This window comes from Lepidochelys kempii, chromosome 2 (assembly GCF_965140285.1).
Source record: "Lepidochelys kempii isolate rLepKem1 chromosome 2, rLepKem1.hap1, whole genome shotgun sequence".
NCBI classification, from domain to species: Eukaryota; Metazoa; Chordata; order Testudines; family Cheloniidae; genus Lepidochelys; species Lepidochelys kempii.
The window spans coordinates 199,187,448-199,212,442 of record NC_136381.1 but is presented as its reverse complement, the minus strand read 5'-3'; the positions used below and the strand labels follow the sequence as shown (position 1 = coordinate 199,212,442).

General features: G+C 40.8%; 1 protein-coding gene across 2 annotated transcripts in view; it reads right to left on the bottom strand.

Annotated features, from left to right (window-relative positions):
• Window positions 1-24,995, bottom strand: part of NGLY1 (N-glycanase 1) — a 47,924-nt gene that overhangs the window by 7,492 nt on the left and 15,437 nt on the right. For both annotated transcript variants that reach the window (XM_073333456.2, XM_073333455.2), the window contains 6 exons: window positions 12,193-12,355; window positions 6,030-6,249; window positions 4,812-4,933; window positions 2,846-2,991; window positions 2,529-2,639; window positions 1,013-1,177 (listed from right to left, as the gene is read on the bottom strand). In XM_073333456.2, the coding sequence (XP_073189557.1) occupies window positions 1,013-1,177; window positions 2,529-2,639; window positions 2,846-2,991; window positions 4,812-4,933; window positions 6,030-6,249; window positions 12,193-12,355 (927 nt within the window). The remainder of the gene's footprint in view (window positions 1-1,012; window positions 1,178-2,528; window positions 2,640-2,845; window positions 2,992-4,811; window positions 4,934-6,029; window positions 6,250-12,192; window positions 12,356-24,995) is intronic.

The window sequence follows — 24,995 nt, the reverse complement described above, 5'->3', positions numbered from 1 at the left end:
GGGAAGTAAAGTATTCTAAAATAACTGAAACCATGAGTCTGTCTACAGTAAATAGTAGTTTACAAAAGATTTTTCATGTTCATGTATGACATGGTGCTGTACGAATTAGGTGTGTTAAACAGATTTAACACACTGAGAAAAAAGCAAATTATTAAGCTATATTAAGAGAGCAAGCATAGCTCAATGACTAATGGTGAAAGCTGCAGCTAACTATAGCAATTTACAGAACAATGTCTTTCTAAATCTGATAGGGAAACAAAAATAAAGATCGGCTTTCAAAATTAAGGGTAAGTGTGAATTTGATAAAGATATTCAGAAAACAAGGGAAAATGGAGTATATGCACTTAAAAATTGATTTCTAATCATCCTTCATATCATGAGATTCAGTAAGACAGAAATAAAGTCCCCTAAAATATGTATAGTTGAAATAAACTCTAGTATCTCAAATCTGAACATTGCTATGAAATCCATTAGTTCCATTTAACTAGCTCTAATTCAGTATTTAGATTGTCATCCTCTTTACATCAAATGACAAGATCACTAGAAAAGGATGTGCAAAATGTTAGGAATAATTGATACCTTTGTGTACTGGCCTATCTAGAATGGTTGTTTTTAGGAAATTGTCTCTCCGCATAAGGAATTAAGAACATTAAAAACTCCATTTAGCCAAGAACCTTGAGGTGAGGGGGGATTATGTAAACATTAATTAATCTTACTTTGTGGGAGTTGCAGTTACACATTCACAGTGGGCCTTGATTTACATTTTATTCACAAAAAAAAGTTGGTAGAAAATTGCTCTCCAGCTTAATTAGATTCCCCAGAATTCTTGAGGAAATTGTCAACAACTTAATGTGTTGATTTCCCAAACACCTTAATTTCAGTTTTCTTAAATTTCCTGCTTTTGTTATGTTGTAGCTTTAATCAAAAGAATGTCAGTCATTAGCCTATAATTAAGAGACAAACAATTTAGACACCCCCCCCTAAAATGATCACCAGTTGACAAATTAAATACCTCTGAACCAATTTCACCTCTGGCTACTCTCCAAGCCGTTGAACCAGATATCCTTCCACCAAGTTCACCAGGTTTAGGAGTTTTGGGAGAAATGAACTCAACAAGCTCCACAATTATCCTCTCCAGGAGCACTCTCTTTCTGCTTTCTGACAAGGATTGTTGTCTCTGTCATAATAAAAAAAAAAGTGCAAAAAACCTCAAAGAAAAAATAATCTTTCAGATTAGTTCCAACTGTATCTCAGCCCTGGAATGACACCATAAGGAAATAAACATGAAAGAATCTAGATTTAAACTGATTGTTAAAACATTAAACTGGGATCACGTGCATTAATATGCCTCAATCCTAATTGTATAGTTATTGCATGGCACTGTGCAGTGACTTTAAAAAATGTTTGAGTGCCTTAACTGCATATGTCCATACCTTAATCTGTTTGGGTTTCTTTTAAGGTAAATTCTATCTGAATTTCATGGGATTATAATGCATGTTTTTTGCATCATTCAAACATCCTTGTAATGTATTGTATTCTAAATCACTGATATGTAGTGTCAATCTTAATGTATTTTTTTTGTCTGGGAATAGAAAAAAGGCATGATTATTGGGTCAAGCCTTTCTTCTACACCGTGGACTGTTCCAGTTACCAGCAGTTTTGGTTTGGTGAATAAGTCTAAGCATAAAAATTACATAAAGGCTGAAAGAGTAGATTCACAATGATGCATGCCATTACAAATGCAGTATGAGTTGCATATTTTTAAGAAGCAACAGAATTGAGTAAAATCATGCCTTTACACTTCAAGATAAATCAAGTGAGCCTAAAGAAGTCTGGTATGTAGAACAAGAATTATTATATAACCTTCTTTTACCATATGATTAAAAAGGGTGGGTTTTCTTGAGAAAATGTCTTTAAAATGCATTTGACTGACAGTCCATTTTTGTCTCAATGATTTCCATATCAAATATGCTAAGCTGACCTTTAACGCTTCTTATTTCTTCATGGACAGTCCTGCAAGCAGCCTGAGAGTTGAGTCAGGCTGAGTTCTTCTCTCACAGCCAGTAAAAAAAGTTCTGCAAAATGAATTAGGCCCTCTCTTACAGCTCTACAACCTTATGGTATTAAAAGTATGGTCTCATTGAAGCTGTGCAAGTCAACTGTTTGCACAGGTATAATTGATTGAAATTAGACTTATCTGTTGATACACAAGAGAGAACAGAATCCAGCTCACTTTCTCTGCAGAGCCAACAGGAGTAAAAGGTAATAATTTCCTTTTCCCTAATCAAAGTAAGGAAATATGACTGACTATGCAGAGAACCGACTGGCAACTGACAAAAATGCTATGCTGTGATTGGTCCTGAAGTGGTCTTATGTAAAATCACAAAGAATGTATAAATAGCAATATTTAATTTTTTTGTAGTACACAGAGACCTTTATCAGGACTGGGCTCCCTTGTCCAAGGAATTTACATAGTCTGTTTCCAATACATGTCATTTTAATAAATCAGTTGAGGTAAAGCTACGTACCAGTTTATTAAGCCTCTCTATGGTTTCACGCAATGCTGCTTCTTTGACTTGTGTCCTTCTAGAAAGTAATTCTTCGTGTTTACAGGAATATCTCCAGGTGACATCAACAACCTCAAGTATAAGTTGCAGAAGTTAAAAAAATACATATATATTCTGCCTCTTAAATATGTGTATTTTCAATAGACAACATGATCAAGAGACTGTCTTCCCTTACATTAATCTAGCAGATCCCATTAAAATGGTATACTTTGCACAGCTTCTTTCTCAAGGCAAATTTGTATTTTTATTTCATAGCATATTATTATCCCTACCCCTACCTCATCCTTGGAGAATGCAATTACATAGGAGAGCTTCTTTCCCCAGCCAATCTCATAGAGAAGAGGTTTATCACAGACAGTTTCACAAGGGTCACAATGAAGCCATCTCTGCTGGGATGAAGAATATACCTCAGTCCACACATGATCTGCATGAGAGACAGGCCAAGGAAAACACTGAATGTTTTTTAGATGGGTTTTCTGTTCTTGCAGTTTGAGATATTTAAACTCTTCCAAATCAATTAAATAGGGAGCATAACATTACTCCTGAGGGCATTCTGAGCCAAAACATTAAATTCTGTGCCAAAAAATTTAAAATTCAGTGCACAATATTTTAAAATTCTGCAAGTTTTATTTGTCAATAAATAAAAGCAGAGGCTCCAGCATGGCAGTGGGGAGTACAGGCCACTGGCTGCACAAAGGTGGGAGATCACCCTGCAGCCTCCCCACCCCCTACCCTGGAGACATGGACTCAGTGGTGACCCTGACACAGCACAAGGCCTGGGCCTGCCCCGGAAACACCCTGGGGCTCTGCCCCTCTGCGTGAGGCACACCATGTTCTTTTGAGTGTCGAGACGTGGGTGGGATCAACCAGGCAGGATCCAAGTGTGGAGGGGCTCAGTGTGGGGGGATCCAGGTGTGGGATGAAAGGATTCTGTGTGGGATAATCTGGGTGCAGGCAGCTCAGTGGGGGATCTAGGTGTGGGGGGATCTGAATACACAGAGTCTCATGGGGGGGTTCCAGGTGCAGGGACTCAGCAGGAGCTTCTGGGTGAAAGTGGTTGGGGCTAGTAGAGGGGTCTGGGTGTGGGGGTCTCATCGGGAGGTCTGGGTACTGGGGAAGTGGGGCTTGGTGGGGCAGGGGTCAGGGTGCAGTTAATTGGGGGTCAGTGGCATGGGGATGTGGATGTGTGGGGTGGGGGTGTGGCTCTTCAGGGTGCAGGTTTGCGTGCAGGGAGCTCAGTTGGGAGTGATCTGGGTGTAGGGGTGGCGGTTCGGAGGCAAGGGGGTCTGGGTGCAGGAGGGCTCCAGATGCAGGGGTTGAGGGTCCATGAGGTGAGGTTTGGATATGGAGGGCTAGGGGGATTCTGGGTGTGTGGTGTGAGGCTTGGTGGGGGTGTCTGGGTGTGAGAGGTTTGGATGCATGGGGGTTGGGTGGATCGGGGAGCAGCTCCCTGTACAATGACCCCTCCCCTGCAGCTGAGCGATGGGGGCAGGAAGTAGGGGAGGATGCTGAGCTTTCTGCAACTGGGGGAGAATTCTGAGGGTGAGTCTGACACAGCCCCAGCCACTTTTTCCAGGGGAAGAGGAAATCCCATCCTCTCCTGCCTCTAGCCCAGCCGGGACTAGCAGCTGATCCCGGCTCAGGGTAGGAGCCACTAGTTGGGGTGTCCCCAACCCCATGGTGATTTACCTCTCCACTGGCTGCTCTGGATGCCTGAAACAATGTACCTGTGCAGCTAGGGAGTGGTGCGTGACTGCTCTTGTAGCTTCCCTTTGCTTCCCTGTCAGAATGTCATTTTTCTGCAGGGAAGCAAAGAAATCTGCGGGGGACATGAATTCTGCACACACACAGTGGCACAGAATTCCCCCAGGAGTAATAACATGGAACTGCGTAGAGGGAAGAATGCATTTTCTGTTTATATGCCTTCAGACACATCTCCTTTTAAATGTGAAAGCACAAACAATGAATTCTGCTTATTTTCATTGAAAGTAGGAGAACCTGAATGTAATATGTAATGTAAGATATAAAGATTTCATCATGTTGAAAACAGCAGCCTTACCTCATTTGTAGAATATTTCATATAATCAGACAAAATGGAAATTTAACCTAGATTTTGTTCATAAGATACTGTGAAACTTCAGCGGTTACCAGTTAGCTAACATGAACACACAGATCTAATGATTTTGTAAGTCCCATTTTTATGCATGCTTATACTAAGTTTAAGGTGTTCTAGAGCATTGATACCTGTTGAATCCCAGACATATCTAGCTTCAAATCCTATAGCTCTGCAGCACAGTGTAAAACAGTTAGCCCACTCTCCACAACGCCCACGTCTTGTTTCCAGAAGTTTCTCAGGATTATTATACCTAAAAAAATTAAACATTATTCATTGTAAATTATGTGCTTTCTACCAGTTAATGGACTTTAACAGGAATATATATTTTCCCCTTCCAAATCTTTGAACCATTATACAGTAGAACCTCAGAGTTATGTACACGAGAGTTATGAAATGATTGGTCAACCACACACCTCATTTGGAACTGGAAGTATGCAATCAGGCAGCAGCAGAGACAAAAAGAAAAATACAGTACAATACTGTATTGAATGTAAACTACTAGAAATAAAGAAAAGTTTTAAATTTTTTTGGACAAGGTAAGGAAACTGTTTCTGTGTTTGTTTCATTTAAATTAAGATGGTTAAAAGCAGCCTTTTTCTTCTGCGTAGTAAAGTTTCAAAGTTGTATTAAGTCAATGTTCAGTTGTAAACTTTTGAAAGAACAACCATAACATTTTGATCAGAGTTCATAATTCTGAGGTTCTACTGTAGTCCTCCCATCTGTTCTCAGTGCCATTGACTTCACACTAGTTGCTGAAGATGATTGTTGCACTGGACAAAATTAACATTTGGATGACCATCTCCTTGCTTCTAAGAGAGCTAAAATTCTTATTTTAAAAAACTTGTTCTTATTTTAAAAAACTCAACTTAAGTAGGATTTGTGTACCCTAACCTCATTAACAGATGTCAGCACAATTCTGAAATTAGTACATATCTGCTGCTACAGTCAGCAGAAGTATGCCCTCTTTTGTGGGCTTCCCCAAGAAAGTGCAATGGTTTATTTATTTCTTTTTAAAAACCACCTTGATAATGGCATATATATTAATTAAAATAATTATATACAGAAAATGTACTTGGTAAGATCAGTCAAAGATATTCTGTTTAAAAACAGGGCCCTCTTTTTAAATGCAATAATTTTTTTAAAATTAAGCATTCTAGGCTGATTGGTGATAAAATATAAATATCGGCGCCCACAACAATCCCATGGTACTCTTTAAAATGATCTATGTATGTATTACAGTAGGGTTTTCAATCTATGTAAAACAAAATACAAGCAACGGTCTCCCAATAATTCACAGAATACACAAATACAAAGTAGCATTTTAGAAAATCCAAGGTTATGCTTACCTTGGGAATCTATTGCTGAACTGGCACTGGTTACAGTGATGATTTTCAACTCTGTTTGCATTCCATCTCAGATCTTCATCATTAGGTGGTATGAGACCTTTAGGCTCTGTCTGACCACCACATTTGCTGCAAGCAAGGTTATTCACCCACTGAAAAAATTCACCCTTAAACCACTGCAAGAGCTCCAACAACAAAAAATCATCTTCATTCACATGGGTTCCTATAATATTAAAACATAGTAATTCAAACAAGATTAACCAAGTTCAGATTCATTTGACCTTTCCAATATCTACATAATTACTATATCTGGACCTTTATCATAACTAGAGTTGAAGTATCAACCAAGACATTATTATATAGATGCTATTTTTAAAAAAATAAGATTTTAAAGATTGAATAATGGTAAATCATATTTTAAAAACAAGACAAACAGCCAAAAAGAAATTTAGAATAAGGAATTGAACAGAAAAGGATTGAATACAGAGAAATTTAGCATAGAACATAATAACTCTTATATTTTTCCAGAGGTATGGAATAGCTTCTAATCAACAAATAACAATTGTTTTGACTCCAAAATCCCAAAGGTTTTTTTTTACCAGAAGCTAGTGGCAGTATAGCCAAATATCTCTAGTACGAACAGACTTTTATAAATTGTACAGAACAGTGCATATTTTCCAATAATTAAGGTTTGTGAACTACGTTTTGATTTCATTCATAATTATTAAGCAAATGTGTCCTTTCAGTTCAACTTCTCCAAACTAGACATTTGCTGTCTGGCCCCATATCTTTCTGTTGTCCAGCCAGTTCCCCTATGCTTGAATAACAAGACTCTTCTGTCCTGTTCTTCTGTCTGTTTGCAGCAGGTTGTAGAGCCTTCTTTCCTACAGTTATGAGAAGGAGTAAATAACACTTCTTTATTTACTTACCATCTGGAACAGCCTCATTGCACCTAACTGACTGATTTTTAAAATCCAATATTGAGACCCATCTCTTCTTTGTTCTGATTCCTTACCACCTTTAACTTAAAAATATTTTGAATACTATACCCTGAGTCTTCCTCTCTCCCCCATTCATAAATGTTCTCCATAAATCTGACATTTGCTCCTTCATAATCTAGATCACATCACAGTCACAGACGTTAATGCCTATATGATATTTTATTTGTTTGCTTGTAGTTTGCATTTACAAACTGGACTAGCTGTAATATGATATTTTTATAACAACATGCTATACAAAACCAAAGTCGCACTATATTGTCAACATTCTGAAAAAAAGATGTGATGTGCAGAGATAATCCAGGGTGATGAACTAGAGTGACTCATATTAAATGAGGATCTTTTAATACAGCTCCCGGGAAGCAGACAGCATGACCCTGCTCCAGCTCCTACATAGTATACGGAGGCACGGCCAGGCGGCTCTGCGCGCTGCCCCATCTGCAGGCGCTGCCCTGGCTGCGGTTCCCGGACAATGGGAGCTGTGGGAGCAGCCCCTGTGGACAGGGCAGCACGTAGAGCCGCCTGGCTGCGCCTCCACATAGGAGTTGGAGAGCAGACATGCTTCCGAGAGCTGCTTGAGGTAAGCAGTGCCTGGAGCCTGCACCCAAGGCCCCTCTGCACCCCAATCTCCTGCCCTGATCCCCCTCCCTCCCTCTGAACCCCTCGATCCCAGCCTGGAGCACCCTCCTGCACCTGAAACACCTCATCCCCAGCCCCACCGCAGAGCCCGCACCCCCAGTCGGAGCCCTCACACCCCATCCCATACCCTAACCCCCTGCCCCAGCTCTGATCCGTCTCCCGCCCTCCGAACCTCTCAGTCTCAGCCTGGAGCACCCTCCTGCACCCCAGACAGAACAAAGGGCAATGGTCTCAAGTTGCAGTGGGGGAGGTCTAGGCTGGATATTAGGAAACACTATTTCACTAGGAGGGTGGTGAAGCACTGGAATGGGTTACCTATGAAGGTGGCAGAATCTCTATCCTTAGAGGTTTCTAAGGCCTGGCTTGACAAAGCCCTGGCTGGGATGATTTAGTTGGGATGGGTCCTGCTTTGAACAGGGGGTTGGACTAGATGACCTCCTGAGGTCTCTTCCAATCCTAATCTTCTGTGATTCTATGAATCATTAAGAAAGGGATAAATAATAAGACAGAAAATATCATATTGCTTCTATATGAATCCATGGTACATCCACATCTTGAATACTGCATGCTGATGTGGTTGCCCCATCTCAAAAAGATGTATTGGAATTGGAAAACGTTCAGTAAAGAGAAACAAAAATGACTAGTGGTATGGACCACCTTCCATATGAGGAGAGATGAATAAGATTGGGACTTTTCAGCTTGGAAAAGAGATGACTAAGGGGGATATGATAGAAGTCTATAAAATCATGACTGGTGTGGAGAAAGTAAATAAGGAAGTGTTATTTACTCCTTCTCATAACACAAGAACTAGAGGTCATCACATGAAATTAATATGCAGCAGACTTAAAACAAATAAAAGGAAGTATTTCTTCACACAACGCACAGCCAACCTGTGGAACTTCTTGCCAGAGGATGTTGTGAAGGCCAAGACTATAACAGGGTTCAAAAAAGAACTAGATAAATTCATGGAGGATAGGTCCGTCAGTGGCTATTAGCCAGGATGTCAGGAATGGTATCCCTAGCCTCTGTTTGCCAGAAGCTGGGAATGGGCGACAGGGGATGGATCACTTGATGGTTACCTATTCTGTTCATCCCCTCTGGGGCACCTGGCACTTGCCACTGTCGGAAGACAGGATACTGGACTTTTTTAGCATTATACAAATTTAAAATGTTCCATAAATGATTCAACAGAAATAGCATCTATTGCTTATATACTGGATATGCTTTGTGTCTATTTTACTGCTACCTTTTCTCTGAACTGTCTGCCAGAAACTAAATGAGGTAATTTCAATCAAAGGACAATTTTTCTTTCTGTTGGTTAGTGGTGAATACAATGATGCCCCTCTATGGAGAGAAAATTGCTACTATTACATAAATATTCTTCTCTGGGTTCATAAAGTACATCCTGCATGAAAGGCTCAGCACAAAAATGATGACAAATATGATCTGTTTCAACAAGAAATGATTGTTTGAAAATACCCAGATATCACAAAAGTTAAAAGTATACATAATTCTGGTCAATTTACATTGCTAATGGCAGGTGGCCAATGAAGATGAAGACAAGCATTGTAATCTCTTGTTCAAATGACCATAACTTTATCAGGGTGGTCTTTATGAGCCAAAATGTCTATGACTTTGACTTGTTCTTCAAAATCCCAAAGGTTTTTTAGATCTGCCTTTAATAACTGTTCTCCAACAGCACTGGTAATTTCTCCAGGAGGCTGTCTTAATACAACAGTGACAGATTTACAAGGAAACAGGCAAGGTAGATTATTTCTTAGCAACAGTAGCTACTCCCTTCCATACAGCCCATTCTCAATGGAGTCTCTTTCCATACAGCTTTTAAAATTAAAGTTAACACACTACCTCTGCATTTAAGTTGTCATTGCCTAACAAATGGCAAAGTTTTCCCTATACTCTTTTACACCTGAGTTTAAGGTGCGAGGTCTGAAACCTTGAGTGCCGCTTTTGACACATCAGCGGTAGAGGCTGGGGTCACATGAACACAAGCCCCATCCCCCTTAAAGAAGATGGATAAAAATCATTATTTTAAAAAAATATCAAAAACATCAATTTTTTTTTGGTTTAAATCAACTTTTTAAAGTTAAATAATATTTCTTGTTTACATATTACTAGTTAGTTCTTTATCTCCATTTTAGTCTCAAATTGTTTTGTAGTAATTTCTTTAGTTTCCTAATTGTTAGAAGAATTTCAAAATTTACATAGTGATTTTTTTCTTTTAGGTAATTCCATACTTTAAATGCTCAGTGAAAACATTTTAGTATTATTATTATGAGAACACAATCTCAAACATAAAACTGATAAGTGAATACCCCATCCTATATTTGTAGGGCCCTACCAAATTCATGCTCCATTGTGGTCAATTTCACGGTCATGGGATTTTAAAAATAGCAAATTTCATGATTTCAGCTATTTAAATCTGAAATTTCACTGTGTAATTTTAGGGGTCCTGACCCAAAAAGGAGTTGGGAGGGGTCAAAAGGTTATTGTAGGGGGAGGGTTGTGGTACTGCTACCCTTATTTCTGCACCGCTGCTGGTGGCATTGCTGCCTTCAGAACTGGGCAGCTGGAGAGCAGTGGCTGCTGGCCGGGAGCCCAGCTCTGAAGGTAGAGCTGCCACCAGCAGCAGTGCAGAAGTAAGGATGGCATGGGATGGCATTGCCACCCTTACTTCTGCACTGCTGCCTGCAGAGCTGGGCTCTTGGCCAGCGGTTGCCACCCTCCAGACGCCCAGCTCTGAAGGCAGCAGCGCAGAAGTAAGGGTGGCATGGTATGATATGGTATTGCCACCCTTACTTCTGCACTGCTGCTGGTGGTGCTGCCTTCAGAGCTGAGTGCCCGGCCAACATCTGCTGCTCTCCATCCGCCCAGGTCTGAAGGCAACACAGAAGTAAGGGTGGCAATACCATGACACCCCTGCAACTCCCTTTTGGGTCAGGACCTCCTCTATGAGAAACACTGGTCTCTCCCATAAAATCTATGTAGTGTAGGGTAAAAGCACACAAAAGACCAGATTTCATGGGGAGAGTCCAGATTTCACAGTCCATGACGCGTTTTTCATGGTCGTGAATTTGGTAGGGCCCTATGTATTTGTAACCAACATAACCTTGTAAAATACTTAACTTCCACAAGTAAAGAAAGCTGAAATTCTCTGATACTCTTCCATCAGGGTATGCAGTTTGAAGTCAATAGGACTTCGGAACACAAGTCACTATGTTACTTTTGAAAATCCCACCTTTTGGTGCCTAAATCTGGGTATAGAAGGCTAATTTTACACTCCGTTTTTTGGAATTTTTTGGCTCGTGTGCATAAAAATTCAAAATAAATTTCTTAACGTCTTGAAAGTCTAACTGAAGCAATTTTGCTTTGAAGTGAGAAAGATTTTATGCCACAAAGAGTAGTTTTTTATTAAAAATACAGTTTTAGATCCTGATGCTGCAAACACTTATGCACATGCTTCACTTTAGGCAGGTAATCAAAAGGATTATTCATGTGAGTGAAGTCACATACTTGTTTGCAGGATCAAGGCCTTAACTTCCATTATTTTGGTTTTTGCATATTGTATTTCTATAAAATTTAGAAAAGACACACTACCAAAAGTGGTGTTTTAAAAAAGAAACAGCATTTGGAATATAGTTCATTATACATTTTAAAGTAAAGTTAAAATTGGACAAGTTTTCAAATTAATTGTACACTGGCTCAAGACGACATGAATCAATTATTTAAAAATATAAACAATTACAAATACAATCAATTATTTAAATTGCTCTGCCTTTCCTTAAAACATACATACATTTATTATCTTCATTCTACTCCAGATGCAAGCAGCTAAGTAATATGTACAGAATCCTGCTGCCTCTAATGCTATTTGCTGCTAGTTCAGAAATCTGGATTCAAGTAAATTTCCTTTGCTCTCTCTTCCCTCCCCCCTTCCCCAGCCATGAACAGATGGACAGCAGATGGACATAAAAGAAAAGCATGCAAAGGAAGAGAAAATACAAAATTTAAGATATCAGTGCACAGTGGATGAGGAGAGGAAGGTGAGAATGGAAGACAGGACAGAGGGTTAATAAATTTAAGAAATGGTTCAGCTGAACTGAATTTATGAAACCTCTCAAAGACCCATCTGTACAGAATACAGGACTTTGCTTCAGCCCTGTGCACACATGAATTTTAAATGCATATGATGCGCTGGTACTCAATAGATTAACCTGAAGGACCGAAGAAATGTGAGCCTCAAAATTTTATCTAATGTGATTTTAAACAAAGAAAACAAACCTAAACTAAGAATTAGCATTAATTCTCCAAGCACTTTTCTTTTTTGACTAAGCAGATAAACTAATTGAATAAGATGGCATACTACATACATTCTGAATACTAGTGTAGTTTAAAACTAGTACTCTGAACTCACAAAAATATAATGACAATCCTAGTCTATAAACATGCACATTACGCCCAAATGTTTAACCTAGTATTTTTAGTGTCTCATAAATTGTCAGAACTAATACCTTCATCCACTTTTTTGGCTTGTGCTAACTTTTCTTGAGCTTTCTCTTTCAATGCTTGGACTGGAATAGAAGCCAATGCTTTCTTTTGAAGAGACTGGTTCTCATACACTTGCACATGCTGAAAATTTGATTGAAGGGTTTTAAAGAAGATTGTTTCAGACTCCTAATATGGAAAAAATATAGGTATTATTACAATCTATGCAAACCCCATTTTCTAATAATTGGATGATTTCAAAACATCAGATCTTGGTTCATTAATGTGTAAGCTTGTTTGCATATTTATTATAGAGTTTCTAATCATGACTCCATAGTTAAGGTTGCATTACAGATTTCAGTTAAAAGGAGTTTTAAACTGTAAAAATATGAATAACATGGCTAAAACTAAAACATAGAATGTAAACTTTGAGCATGATTTGAATTTTTCATGATGGTGTGATTGAAAAATGGACTGACAGAAAGAAGTAAGAACTCAAAAATTGCCCCTTTTGGGCAATTTTTCACTGCATTGTCTCACTTTTCTTTGTATGCCCTTTCCAAAGAATCTAAAATACTCAGATTATGGGATCTGTCCCTTGTGCATACTGTTGCCCCTCATGTGCTGATTCCTGGAATATCAGTTAAACATAGCTGTGCTTGACTGGAGAGCATTTTGTAAGTTTTTAGCCATAATTGAAAATTTATGTATCAAGCTGAAGCTGCTGAATTTGACAACATAGCAGCCCCGGCCAAAGAGTGGGGTGAAAGAGAGTGAGTTAGCATACCTCTATACCCTAGGGGATAATTCCCTGAACTAGGAAGGAGGAGACCAAGAATTTAAAGCTAACTGTCCTTTGTATTTCCATGCAAGTCACAACCAGCAAAAAGCTGCTGAAAAAACCTTTATTGGAGGTAGTCATGCCTATTGTTAAGGCTTCTGAGCACTTCTTGTTATACGAGCCTGAGTGCTGGAGCGAGACTCAGGAGACCTGGATTCTAACCCCAGATCTCCCACCCTCAGCTTCTTCACTGTAGCACACTGCCTTTCAGATTGACTAAACCAGTTTCAGTTACTGTATTTCTAACCACTATGATTGCACTCCCCTCTTGTTGGGATTCCCTCTGAGACCTCCTTCCACTTGGCTTTCCTAGAACTTAGTTCAACTTCAGAGTCTGTCACTCATATTTTTATTTGGCATACAGCAAAGCTACGCTGAGTTAATCACACTCAAGCGTAGTGGGTGTGTATAGGGCATACCACACACCCAAAGTTACACTGCAAACCTCTTCCTTTATATACATTTACACATTATATTGCATTTTGCTATACAGTGCATCACATGTTTTGGGATTGGCTTGGGACAGCACACACTGTCCATACATGACTTACTCTTTACCTCATCTTATATTCCAGGCTCATTTTAGTTATTGTTATTTTATCCATTATAAATGGTTTCCTGGGTTTCCCCCTTGTTTTAACTAGTACAGACATTCTGCTTTCAGCCTACTGATAATACTGTCTCCCAAAAAATGAGGCCTCACCCATGTCCAATTAGTCATGTCAAGCCAGGTCTACACTTTTCAGAGCCAAGAACAGAATCTAGGATTCCTGATCATCAATATTCTACTGCTGACTAGTAAACAGTTGTGTAAGCCACTCAGAAAGCACATGTCAAGTTCTCATTCAGTGGCTAATCCACAAAGTGGCTAGCAATTATTAGCATAGCTCAAACAGTAATTGGCCTAAGCTAGCAATTTGAAGATCAAGGGGTTCAAAGCCTGCTACTGATTTATGCGGGCAGATGGCTCTGTGTGGTTCACAGAGTGAAAAGACTTCTTTTAAACTTTGTACTTAAATACAATCTATACATTATGGTGGGAATCAACAAAATATACGTGTCACATTTCAGCTGTTTGTCACACATTTTGCTTGTATGATGCACTTGTCGATGTGCGGGTTGTGTGCCTCTCCATGCCCGAGGCTCCGAATCTGATAGCTCTGAACTTCAGAGGCTAGTTCTTTAGCATAAACGCTAACAGTTCATGTTTTTAGCTCTGGAGTTCAGCCCTGGTGTCAATCACAGTGGTGGCTGTCACATATTGGCAGGTTTGAAGGTTGAGGAGCATGCTTCAGGAGGGTCAACGTAGTCAGGGGCACCTTAACAGCACAGCTTCTCTTTTCAATTCCCAAGCAGGTGCAGCTCCCTTTCTCCCTACTTCTTGGTAGCTATCCACTGAGGTACCCTAAAGCCTATATAAAAAACCTAAGAAATCAACTAACAAAAGTAATTTTTAGTAGCAATTAAGGACACACCCCAGCCAATTAAAACCTTAAAAGCATGGATATAAGAAGTTAAGGTAGAATGCTCTTGTATGCTCTGCCACCTTCGTTACCTACAACACAGTTGATAATGGACTCCAACACACCATAAGACTTTCACTTGCTCATCCAACAAATACCCAAAAGCAATATACGTCCCAACTTCATCAAACCTGCACTCTCAGGGATATGCATGTTATAGGCATTAGTAACATTACTAATTTTCTTTCTCATCACCAGGGGGAAAGGTGTTTGACAGTTACTCTAAAAGCAAGGCTAAAGCCTACATCAAGGCCAGCATAGTCCGAGATCTGAGGTGCAAGCGATTTGGCATTGACAAAAGTGCTTCATGGCCATTGCCACAGTCACAATGGATAGGCTTTACATACTTCTTCCTTTCTGAGAAAGAGCTCAGATTAGAGGTCCATTTTGCCATATTGTATGAAGGAAATAGGAATGGCACTTAAGGAGCATGACCTTGCTCATTTCTGATAGGGCCCCTGACCTGGCCACTATGCCCTCTGGTGCACAAATTATGGAGTACCTCAAGATTTGGTAGAGGGTCAGTCATCAGTTGATGCAGAACTCATATAAGTATCAGGGCATACAGATATTCATATCCTTCTGTTTCTTCTATGTGTTGTGTGGGGTAGGGAGAAGCTTACTGGGGTAATGGTGGGAAACTATCAAGCTTAACATTGCATTTTCAAGCCATCTCTTTTGGCTCAGGAACTGCAAATAGGGCTTGGGACTGGTCTCATCTGGTACCATCCAGCTGCTAGATTTGAGACTTTAATTCCCCCTTCCTGCCGTGCACATTTACTAACAATGAAGGATCAACACTGAATTAGCCTGCGTGGCAATTCCCATATTGTCTACTTTAGCCTTCCTCCCCCCACAACAACCTTATGTTTTGTGTGGGCTGTTCACATCCTTCCTTTCTCCTCTCCCAGCCCCAATAAAAACCAAACAAATAAATAACCCATACATAAATTTAATTAAAAATGTTCACATTAAAAAAAATGAACAAAAACAAAACTGGAAATGGATATTTGAATGACTAATTTCAGCATGCTTTTGGACTTCAGACTTGTGTTCTTGTGCCTCAACATCTATGGTGTCTTTGCTGAGATGCTCCTTCCTTATTTCACATTTGCTGTCAGATTGCATCTGTTGCTTCCCCTCTTTTGTATAGCTTTTTTATGACTCTGCAGGAAGGAATGATGTTGAATCAGAAGACTCCTCCTTCAGTAAGGATTATAGGGCACAGTATGCTCCAGGGGGCTTTCAAGAGGGTAGCAATTTATTGGCCTGCATCATAGATGGCCTTCACCTGGGGGAAATAGTTAATTTTAGTGTATGACCAACTGATCTACAAGCTTCAGCATCTGCTCTAGCTCATATACATTAAACCTCACTGTCCCTTGGCTTACAGACATCAATGTGGTTGTGGACAAGGACATTTATGCTACTAATTTAAGACAAGTGGGTCTGCCACCTCCGCTGAAAAAGGCTGTTACATCATCTGTACTACTCTGTTAGGCAATCTGCTGTTAGTTTGGTTAGATACAGGCAGACTGGTAGTTGCCTGGTCAAAAATATCAAGTTATGAAAGCTTTTTGCCCATTCAGCCAGGAGCTGTGGATGTTGATGCAGAAGAGCATCCCTTCCAATTACCTCCAACTATTGGGTCCAAATGAAGTACATCTCTTGGATGTTGGGAGCTGATGTCGTTATTTCCATGGTCTGTTTCAGTGCAATATTCTACTGTTTCTCTTTTTGGCTTTTATATGTAGCTACAATCCAACTTCTACAAACTTATTCTGTGTCCTATCCATAGAATAATATATTCCTGAAGTTACCTGTTTGTCCTAACTTCTCCTTAATGATTTTGTTCAGTTTGGCTGTTTCCTAGGAAAATTCTGTCCTGAGTTATTGGGATCACTTTAAACCTAAAGCCCTATGTAACAGGGTGGTTTGCTTCTTTAAGGGTCAGAGAGTCTGGGGCCAGAGGCCCTTCAAAAACAGGTGTTTGGGCCTTGTAGAGGGGATTATCAGACCCAGCTGGGAAGGAGTCAGGTGACAGTTTGATGAGCAGTTGATTCCTATAAAGGCTGAAAGAGCTCAGTTGAGGAGAACTATAGAAGCCAGTTGGTGCTTGTGCTGGGGGATGCCTAAGCAGACTGTTTCTAGACTGGAGAAGAGCTGCCAGGAGGGATGCCTGTGGGTCAGGGTAAAGGTTGAACTGCTTTTCTGGGGGGGTCTGCTAAAGACTGTCAATATAACCACTAAACAGTGCCCTGAACAGATGCTAGGTGAAGCATTAATCCTTTCTGGGATGGGGAGACAAGCCAACAGACTACACACTAAGACTCTTTAATAAGGTATCTAGGTTACAGATGTTGTTGTTCGTGTCTGGACTGTATGAGTATTCACAAAGCACTCATTAAACTCTCTGTCACAGCATGCACTAGGCTCACTGCTAAAACTAGAATTAACTTGGGGCAATCACTTCTTCAATTGTTCCGAAGTCTTGGTAAGTAATCTGGAGGGGATAGTCCCTGGACGTTATAGGCAGCAGTTTTTCCCTACAGAATGGAATTTAGAAGTTTACCAAAGCAAGCTAATGAGCTCTAAGTCCTGTGCAGTCAGATCTGATTCTCAGCTGCCATTCAGTGTTCCACTGACTGAGATGTAAACTTCTGGCAAAAATTACGCCAGTCAGGAGCCCCTGGCTCTAAATAGTGCTGAAGTGGATTATCTGGATTTGAGCTGTTGGACATCTTGCATTGGCTTTCATCTGTTCTGAATGACTTACAACCAGATTTGCATTCCATAGCATATGGAAGCACGGTTGATGCCTCCAACCATTTTGTGGCTTCTCCCTCTTGTTTTGATCAGCTTCCTGTGACTTTGAGTATGACTTATTCTTGCCATTAACATAGAGACTTGGTGTCATATGGCATCAGCTATCTTGAAGGAATTTCTTGGTGTCTCCAAAGGATTCTCAGCTCATGACCTTGGGAAAGTTTTTGATTCCTTGAGAAATACTGTGCTGCCTCAAGGAGTTGTCTTATTACCAAGTGATTGCTTGAGCAGGTATTATCTCCATGAGAGATTGTCCCTTAACTTGAATAACTTCTAACCTCAAGGGGTGTCTCAGGTGAGCCCCCAGTATTTCTGGAGTGCATCTGATTGGGGGTAGTTACATTTAGAGATGTCAAAACATTCTGGAATATTTAAGTCTCAAGATGCTGAAACCTCTTTGACATTTTAGTGTACCATATTCGGAGTGCTAGATAGCTTGTTCTCCCCTCAATGTGTCAAGCCCTGAAGGCATGCCATGGTGGTTGTTTCAGTATTGTTCATGATCTGTAAATTGCCAAGGAAATTTAATGCTGAAATTTCTCTCTGCTCGTTGACCTACAAACAAGTCATTCTAATAGGCACGTGTCACAATTTGAGTAATTTAAGATCAAGTAGCAGTTGAGCATGTTTCCTTTACCATGTAAATATAGCTAGAGTTCTACACTATTACAGCAAACAAGATATGCAAATTAGATGTCAATTGCAATTAACTGAGGAAAAGTGCCATTTCCTCCTGGCACAACATGCAGCATTGATTATGTACATTATGGCTTTCTTTCATAATGTGGGTTGTTGAACCAACCAATTGACCTTTAGGCAGAACAGCATGCACTGCTGGTATGCCTCTCAGGAAGCTGCTGAGCTTCACTGTTTGAAATATGTAGATAGAATAGGGTTCCAATTCAAAAATAGGTACTTGTATCCATGGATGCCAGGTTTGTATAATTTTTGGTGGTACCCAGAATGGGTCCAAGCAGAGCTGTCCCACCCATAGGACAGACCGGGGCAACTGCCGTGGGCCCCATGTTTTGGGGAGCCCCGTGCTTCAGGGGGACATGGGATCCAGGGTGGCCTGGGGGTTTAGTGGGGAGCCTGGTGCTGGCAGCAGCGAGCGACCCGGCCCCAGCCCGCCCCAATCCACCCTGCTGGCTCCCACATCGCTTCGGGGGGGGGGAGCAGAAGCTGGAAAGGATTGAGGCTTGGGGGAACGGGTGGAATGGGGGTGGGGAGGGGGCAGAGCAGGGGCAGGAAGAGGCAGGGCAGAGTGGGGCAGGCTGGGGCTGGGTCGCTCGATTCTGCCGGCGCTAGGCCCCCCCGCTAGCTCCCAGGCCACCCTGGACCCAGCATCCTGCTGAAGCATGAGGCCCTGCAAAGTGTGGGGCCCGGGACTTTTGGATGGGACAGCTCTGAAAATATAATCCCAAACATTGGTGTAGCCGAGCCCACGTTCCTGAATATTTGTGGAGCAAGGGCATCACAGGCACATATAACTCACCGCCTATGCTTGTATCTTCATTTTATATACTATTACAACAGATTCTGTAAGAACTGTTTACCTCTTTCAAGAAGAGATCCAAGATGCTCACATTCCCTTTTTGATACTATAAATGACATCATAGCTACAGATTTGGGACTGGTCAGAAGAGGGCTCAATGGACAGTTGTCTCTCTTTCCCAGCCAATCAGATTGCTCTGGAGTAGAACTACAGGATAGCAATTTTGTGAGCATTCTAACCTCAGATCACATAACTTTGATTTTAGTAAGGATGATTTTTTTTTTTAGTGGCTAGCAAGTCCTGCCAGTCAAACACTGGAGCCACTGGACTCCAAGAATGTAGTATTCTTGCAGCTTATAGTTTAAGACAATGGCAGGTAAATAAGTTTGTCTTCAACATGAGGAAGGCTTGTACGAAAGCCTCAGAAGTTCACTAAGCAGACAAAATATCAGCAATGCAAACAGTAGGTAATATCAATCTCAGTATCAAGAAGGAAACGTTTGTGTTGTTGGACTCTTCCCTTACCTTAATTTTTTGGGGAGCTGCATGTAAGAAGCACTGGTAAGCCAAGGCAGTATTGTGTTATAATACCTCCTCATGACGTTTAACAATGTAATTGAAGGTGAATCTATCTAAAATGCCTGCTTAAGATAGAGTGAGTTTTCACTTTACATAGGGAAGATTGACTGTCTTGCAATGGGTGGGGAGGCTACCTGTTCACAAAGGCCTAATAAGTGAATAGTGGATCAAATCAACCTGTCCTATCACTTAAACCCACTCCATTTAGCTGCTCTGAATGGTCTCTGTTCTCTAAGCCTCCAATATGACATTTGGCTTCCACTAAGCCTGGATATAAAGAAGAAGCGATTTATATGAATATAGAAGCAAATCCCTGTATGTGCTCGGAGCTGCAGACTTTTTTTTCTCCATAGCTCTATTTTCTCCTCTCTCACTAGTATGGTCTGTTTCTGCTGCTTTTTCACTCAAAATGATCATATTTTCAGAGTTATTTTATTACCTGCTGCCTAAGCTGGCACCATACTTTATGCTGTTTCTTATTGAAGTTGATTGGGTCTTGGAGAGAGTGTCACAAGTGAGCAAAACTGTTAAGGTCAAATGCGGTCATCTTGGGTCATGCGACCTCAGCATGTCTTTATTCAAATCCTGTAAGTTCAGTATGTGCATCTCTTATAGAAGAGAGGAGATGTGTGGATTCCCGCATTCCTCCTTCTGTCCCCCACCCCATTCCTCCTGTGGCTCCCATGTCACAGGATCAGTTTATTCAATACGTCGAACGCAGCCAAACAGATTTGAGTAATGACATCATAAGCACTTTCAGTTCACTTGGGCAGATTTAAGGAATGCTCCGCTGATCAGCACTCAGCTAGGTCTGAGTTTAGCATGTCTCATACAGAGCAGGGGAAATATTTTTTCCACAGACCCTTGTCTGGTAGAGGATACTCTCTGGCCAGGACCAAATGCTGTGGCTGAAGAATGCTCAGGGAGGCCAGCTGTGGTCAGGTGAACTAGATCATTGTCTAACCGTCTGGTTGTCTAATTCACATGCCCTAATGGAGCTCCTGGTTAAGAAATTTTCCCTGATATCCAAATTAAACTTCTCTGTGTTTGCATTCATTCCATTACTATTAATTAGCCCCCCAATCCCCAGAGGCTTCCTACACAATTCCTTTACATCCTTCCAGTATCTGGAGATTATTTTCCTCTCCCCTTAGTCACTTGGCCAACCAAGTTATACATATTTTGTTCACTCACTCAAATTAATTTCCCCCCCTTATTTTAATTGGTTTTCTTTTAATACTCTCCAACTTATTAACATATTTCTGGAGATAAAGCGTTTGGACCTGGACTCAACACAGTAGCTGTGGTCTCACTGCTGGTGTATGTAGTACATCCTTGGCTCCTGCTAAGGCTGATGATTATTCCGTAAGTTAGAGCACACATGGTCATTTTTTAAGCATAAGTCATCTTTTACAAGTCCCTTTAGGGCAGTGGTTCTTAACCTGGTGTGCACGCACCCCCTGGGGCTGCAAGATGCCCTTTCTGGGGGTGCAAGACATGCCAGATTTTTTTAGAAGGTAAATCATCGAAAACACAAATTAAGCACAGGCAGGTAAGTATAACTACTTTGTTTCATCAAAACTATGTATTTATTAACATTATACATTTTTTAATGATTACTGTAATATACAAACAAAAATATATCTAGGTTTAAAGAACTGACCTACTTCAACGATTTTTGATAAGGGGTGTGAGAACATATTTTGAGAACCAAAGGGGTGCAGGCTGCAGTAAAGGTTAAGAACCACTGCTTTAGGGTGACCAGATGTCCTGATTTTATAGGGACAGTCCAGATATTTGGGGCTTTTTCTTACATAGGCTCCTTTTACCCCCCACCCCCGTCCCAATTTTTTACCCTTGCTGTCTGGTCACCCGAAATCCCTTTAATGTACTAAATTAACTGGAATAGGTAAATTGTCTGCCAACAAACCACTGCATTAGGCAGTTTAGCACAGGGACATAACTGATACACAAGATAGGAAATGCAATAGCTATATAGAGATTGAACTTGTGAAAACACCTTGAGCATGATTAGATGCATTAATAATTTGTTACTGTGAAGATAAGAAACTGCAACTTACTAAGGTAAACTGAATTTGCTAAGGGGAGGCTTGATAATGAAGTATGGAGCTTTTTATCATTCACTAGTCAAAATCTGCCTAAATGGGCAGTGATCAAGTGTTTTTCAGGCTAAGAAAGCTTGTTAACTGAGTTGCCCATGGACCACCTACTTACTCATCAAGTATGGTTGTCTAATATAATGTTTTTCCACTTTTTAAAGCTATGTGTATGCCCCACTTGTATGACATTGTATGTATGTTTTCAGTTAGTCACTGGCCCTCCTCCCTGTCTGAAAGTTTGTCAGTAACATTCTAGGTTCTCCAAATTTTGTACCTTGTAATAAACAGAGTGTGATGTTATAGCTAACTAGACAGGGGACCAAGATGTGTTGTATGGTGAACCTTCTACTCTAATATGGGAAGATGGGAGAGTTTTTTGGTCTTGAGGTCAGAGGTGGAAGTAGGAGAGGGTGGCAGACTGCTGTTGCCAGTCATCTAAAACCAACCTGACATCTGGATGCAAGTAGTATTCTTGTATGTTCCTTCCTTCCTTCTAGAGGCAGCTGCTGCTCTGACATATACTTAATGAGTGCACCCAGGATTATTATTTTTTTAGTAGCATATCTAACCAAACGGGAATTAATTCAGGCCTGTGCTATAGAGGAGGTCAGACTAGATGATCACAATGGTGCCTTATAAATATAATCGATGAAGATGGGAATTGGCCTCCCCCAGTGAGTTTTGCTAAGTACCACCTAACAGCAATTACACCCCACTACATTGATGGCACCTTCAGAGTAGTAGCTGAGCAGACAAAAGCATTCCCTGCCCTCCCATTCAGCATAGCAGGACAAGAAAAGAGAGATGGGAGAATTAAGTTAAGGGCTGTCCAGCAGGCAACAAGTCATTCAGTTTTTGCTTGTTCAGACCAGACTTTTGGTTGCTCCAGTTTTCAGCCAACAGACTTTTTCCTGGTCTAGTAAAAGTGATTACTATTTGATAGTTATATGAGGAGCTACATAAAATTTGTGGCCACATGAAAAGCCTCCTCAATAGCTAAAGTTTCATGACTGGGCATGAAAACTCAACTTATGTCAGAGGCTGTCCTTCCAGAATATGGTTAAGGCACACTCAGGGAAGCATGCAACACTACTGCTGAATCTTTTCTGAGGCTAGAGCATTCTACAGTGATGTTAATCTAGCATTTTTCATTAGCACTGAGACCCCTATGTATGTACTCCTGGAGGAATTCTGCGCCGAAAAGTTAAAAATTCTGTGCACAATATTTTAAAATTCTGCAAATTTTAGTTGTCAAAATAACACTACATAATCATGCCAGTTTCATTTATTTTGGTAATTTATTTCAAAATACCTGTCAGCAAGTATGTCTAACAATACAGAGACACAAAAATTCCCCCAGGAGTAGAGAGTTAAAGAAACCCCTATGACAACACAGTTCCTGCTTCTCTGCCCCCTCCAGCCCAGAGCCCAGCCATGCCCCTCATCCCAGATTCCTGTACCCCTCCCCCTCAGAGTCCAGCTGCGGGGGCCCCCTAGCCCAGCTAACTGCATCACCACCAGCACCCAAGCCCAGCCATAGCTCCCCCCCATGGATTTAGAGGGAAAAACAGCCTGATGCTGGGTCCCAGGCTTGAAATGAGTTTCCTGCATGCCGCTGTCTCCTTCCCTTAGGGCATGCGGGGAACTGCAGCTGCCAGGAACCCTCTAGCACTCTCCCCAGCAGTGTCTTCTATGTTCAAGCTGGGCTCTGCCAGGTACAGCGGCCCCTAGTGGCAGCCAGCAGCACTTCAGCCCATTTCTGCATGGGAAAGGAAATTCTGCGCAAAAAACATTTCTGCAAAATTCTGCAATGCGCAGTGGCGCAGAATTCTCCCAGGAGTAATGTACGGGAGACCAAGAGCAAATGTGACATTGTAGGTGGGTAGGAGAATCCCAGGATGATAGCTTCCTTCACAGCATTATTCTTAAACTCAGGAATGACCCTTTTGCTGCAGGACAGTACTACAGGACCAGTCGGAACTTTTCATAACTATTGAATCAGGGGGGAACTGGTTTCGCTCTTCCTGGAGCTCATCAGCTGTAGGTAACTGGTTAAATATAATAGGCCAAACTCTGCCCTGATTCACCTCAATGAAGTTGCATGGATCATAAGTCACGGTAGAATTTGAGAAGCATGTATTCTCCACCCTCCCAGGGCTGCCATGGTATTGACCAGAGACAGTTTTCAATCAGTAAAATCATGGTTTTTACCACCCAAGGAAAAACTAGTTAATCCCAGTTTAAAGCATTTTCTATTTTGAAAACTGTTTCGTTAATGCACACCACACTAAACTTAGTTTAATTATATAGTCAAATTGTGGTGACATAAGGCAGTAGATTCATAGATTAATTTATGGTTACACAAATAATAAGTAAAACGGCAGTGGGTGTAATACTAATATATGTAACTAACACTGAACATCTGAATGTCTATACATTTTGGTTTGGTATTTTCTCAAGGAAGTTACATGTCATGATTCATTTCAGTTTTCAATATTATATAAACAAAAGTCATATGAAAATGACGACAACACAGAGTTGAAACTTTAAGCAATCAGAAGCATGCAGAGTTGCAGATTACCAGTCCAGGTCCATTTGGCCACATAGCAGTCTGCCGCAGAAGACCAACTTTGATGTAGATAGACAGACCACGCCTATTCCTCAGTTTTAAATGGATGTATCCAACATTTGAAAAGATTAATTCTATGCTTGCTGAACTTGCTGGACATTGATCCAATTATTTTACCAGTTTCCCTGTTTAAGCTGGTTTTACCAGTGCCCTGTCCTAAACTAGTTTTCCACCAGGAAATTGCCAACCCTGTACCCCCACCTCATTGGCTCATTAGAAGGTTTTTAATAACTTATTTTAAAAAGCCTGTTACAGTCTGTAAATGGTCAAATATTGTAAAGTTTTAGCAAAAAGCTTCATTTATTGAATATTTTTTATTGTATTCAGATGATGTTCCATCCCAGAAACAAACATTTCAATGCATTTGAACCTGGACCTATACCTGCAACTGGAAATATGCTGAATCCTATCTTAAGCCTAAGACTGGGTACTGGAAACATCAACATACCACTCTTTTGGTATGATCATCACCTCATCTAGGCAGAGATCAGAGCCATCTTGCCTTCCCACTACAGGAGTGAGCAACCAAAACTATTCCACCCCTGAAAATTCCTGAAGTCCATAGGTTTTCAACTCACCATAGGAAAACAAGCCACCCAAACACAAGGCAGAAAGCTAGAATGCAAGTGGCACAAAAATCATTCTGAACCCCTCCAGCAGCAGCACAAACAACACTCACAGAACTGTGTCACTGCAATAAAGGAGGCAAAACAAGCCATCCACTTTTCTGCAGTGAGTGCAACAGAACCACAACCAGCAGAGCTAAATTTGCAGTGAACTGTCTAATCAACCCATATGGCATAGCTCAGACATCAG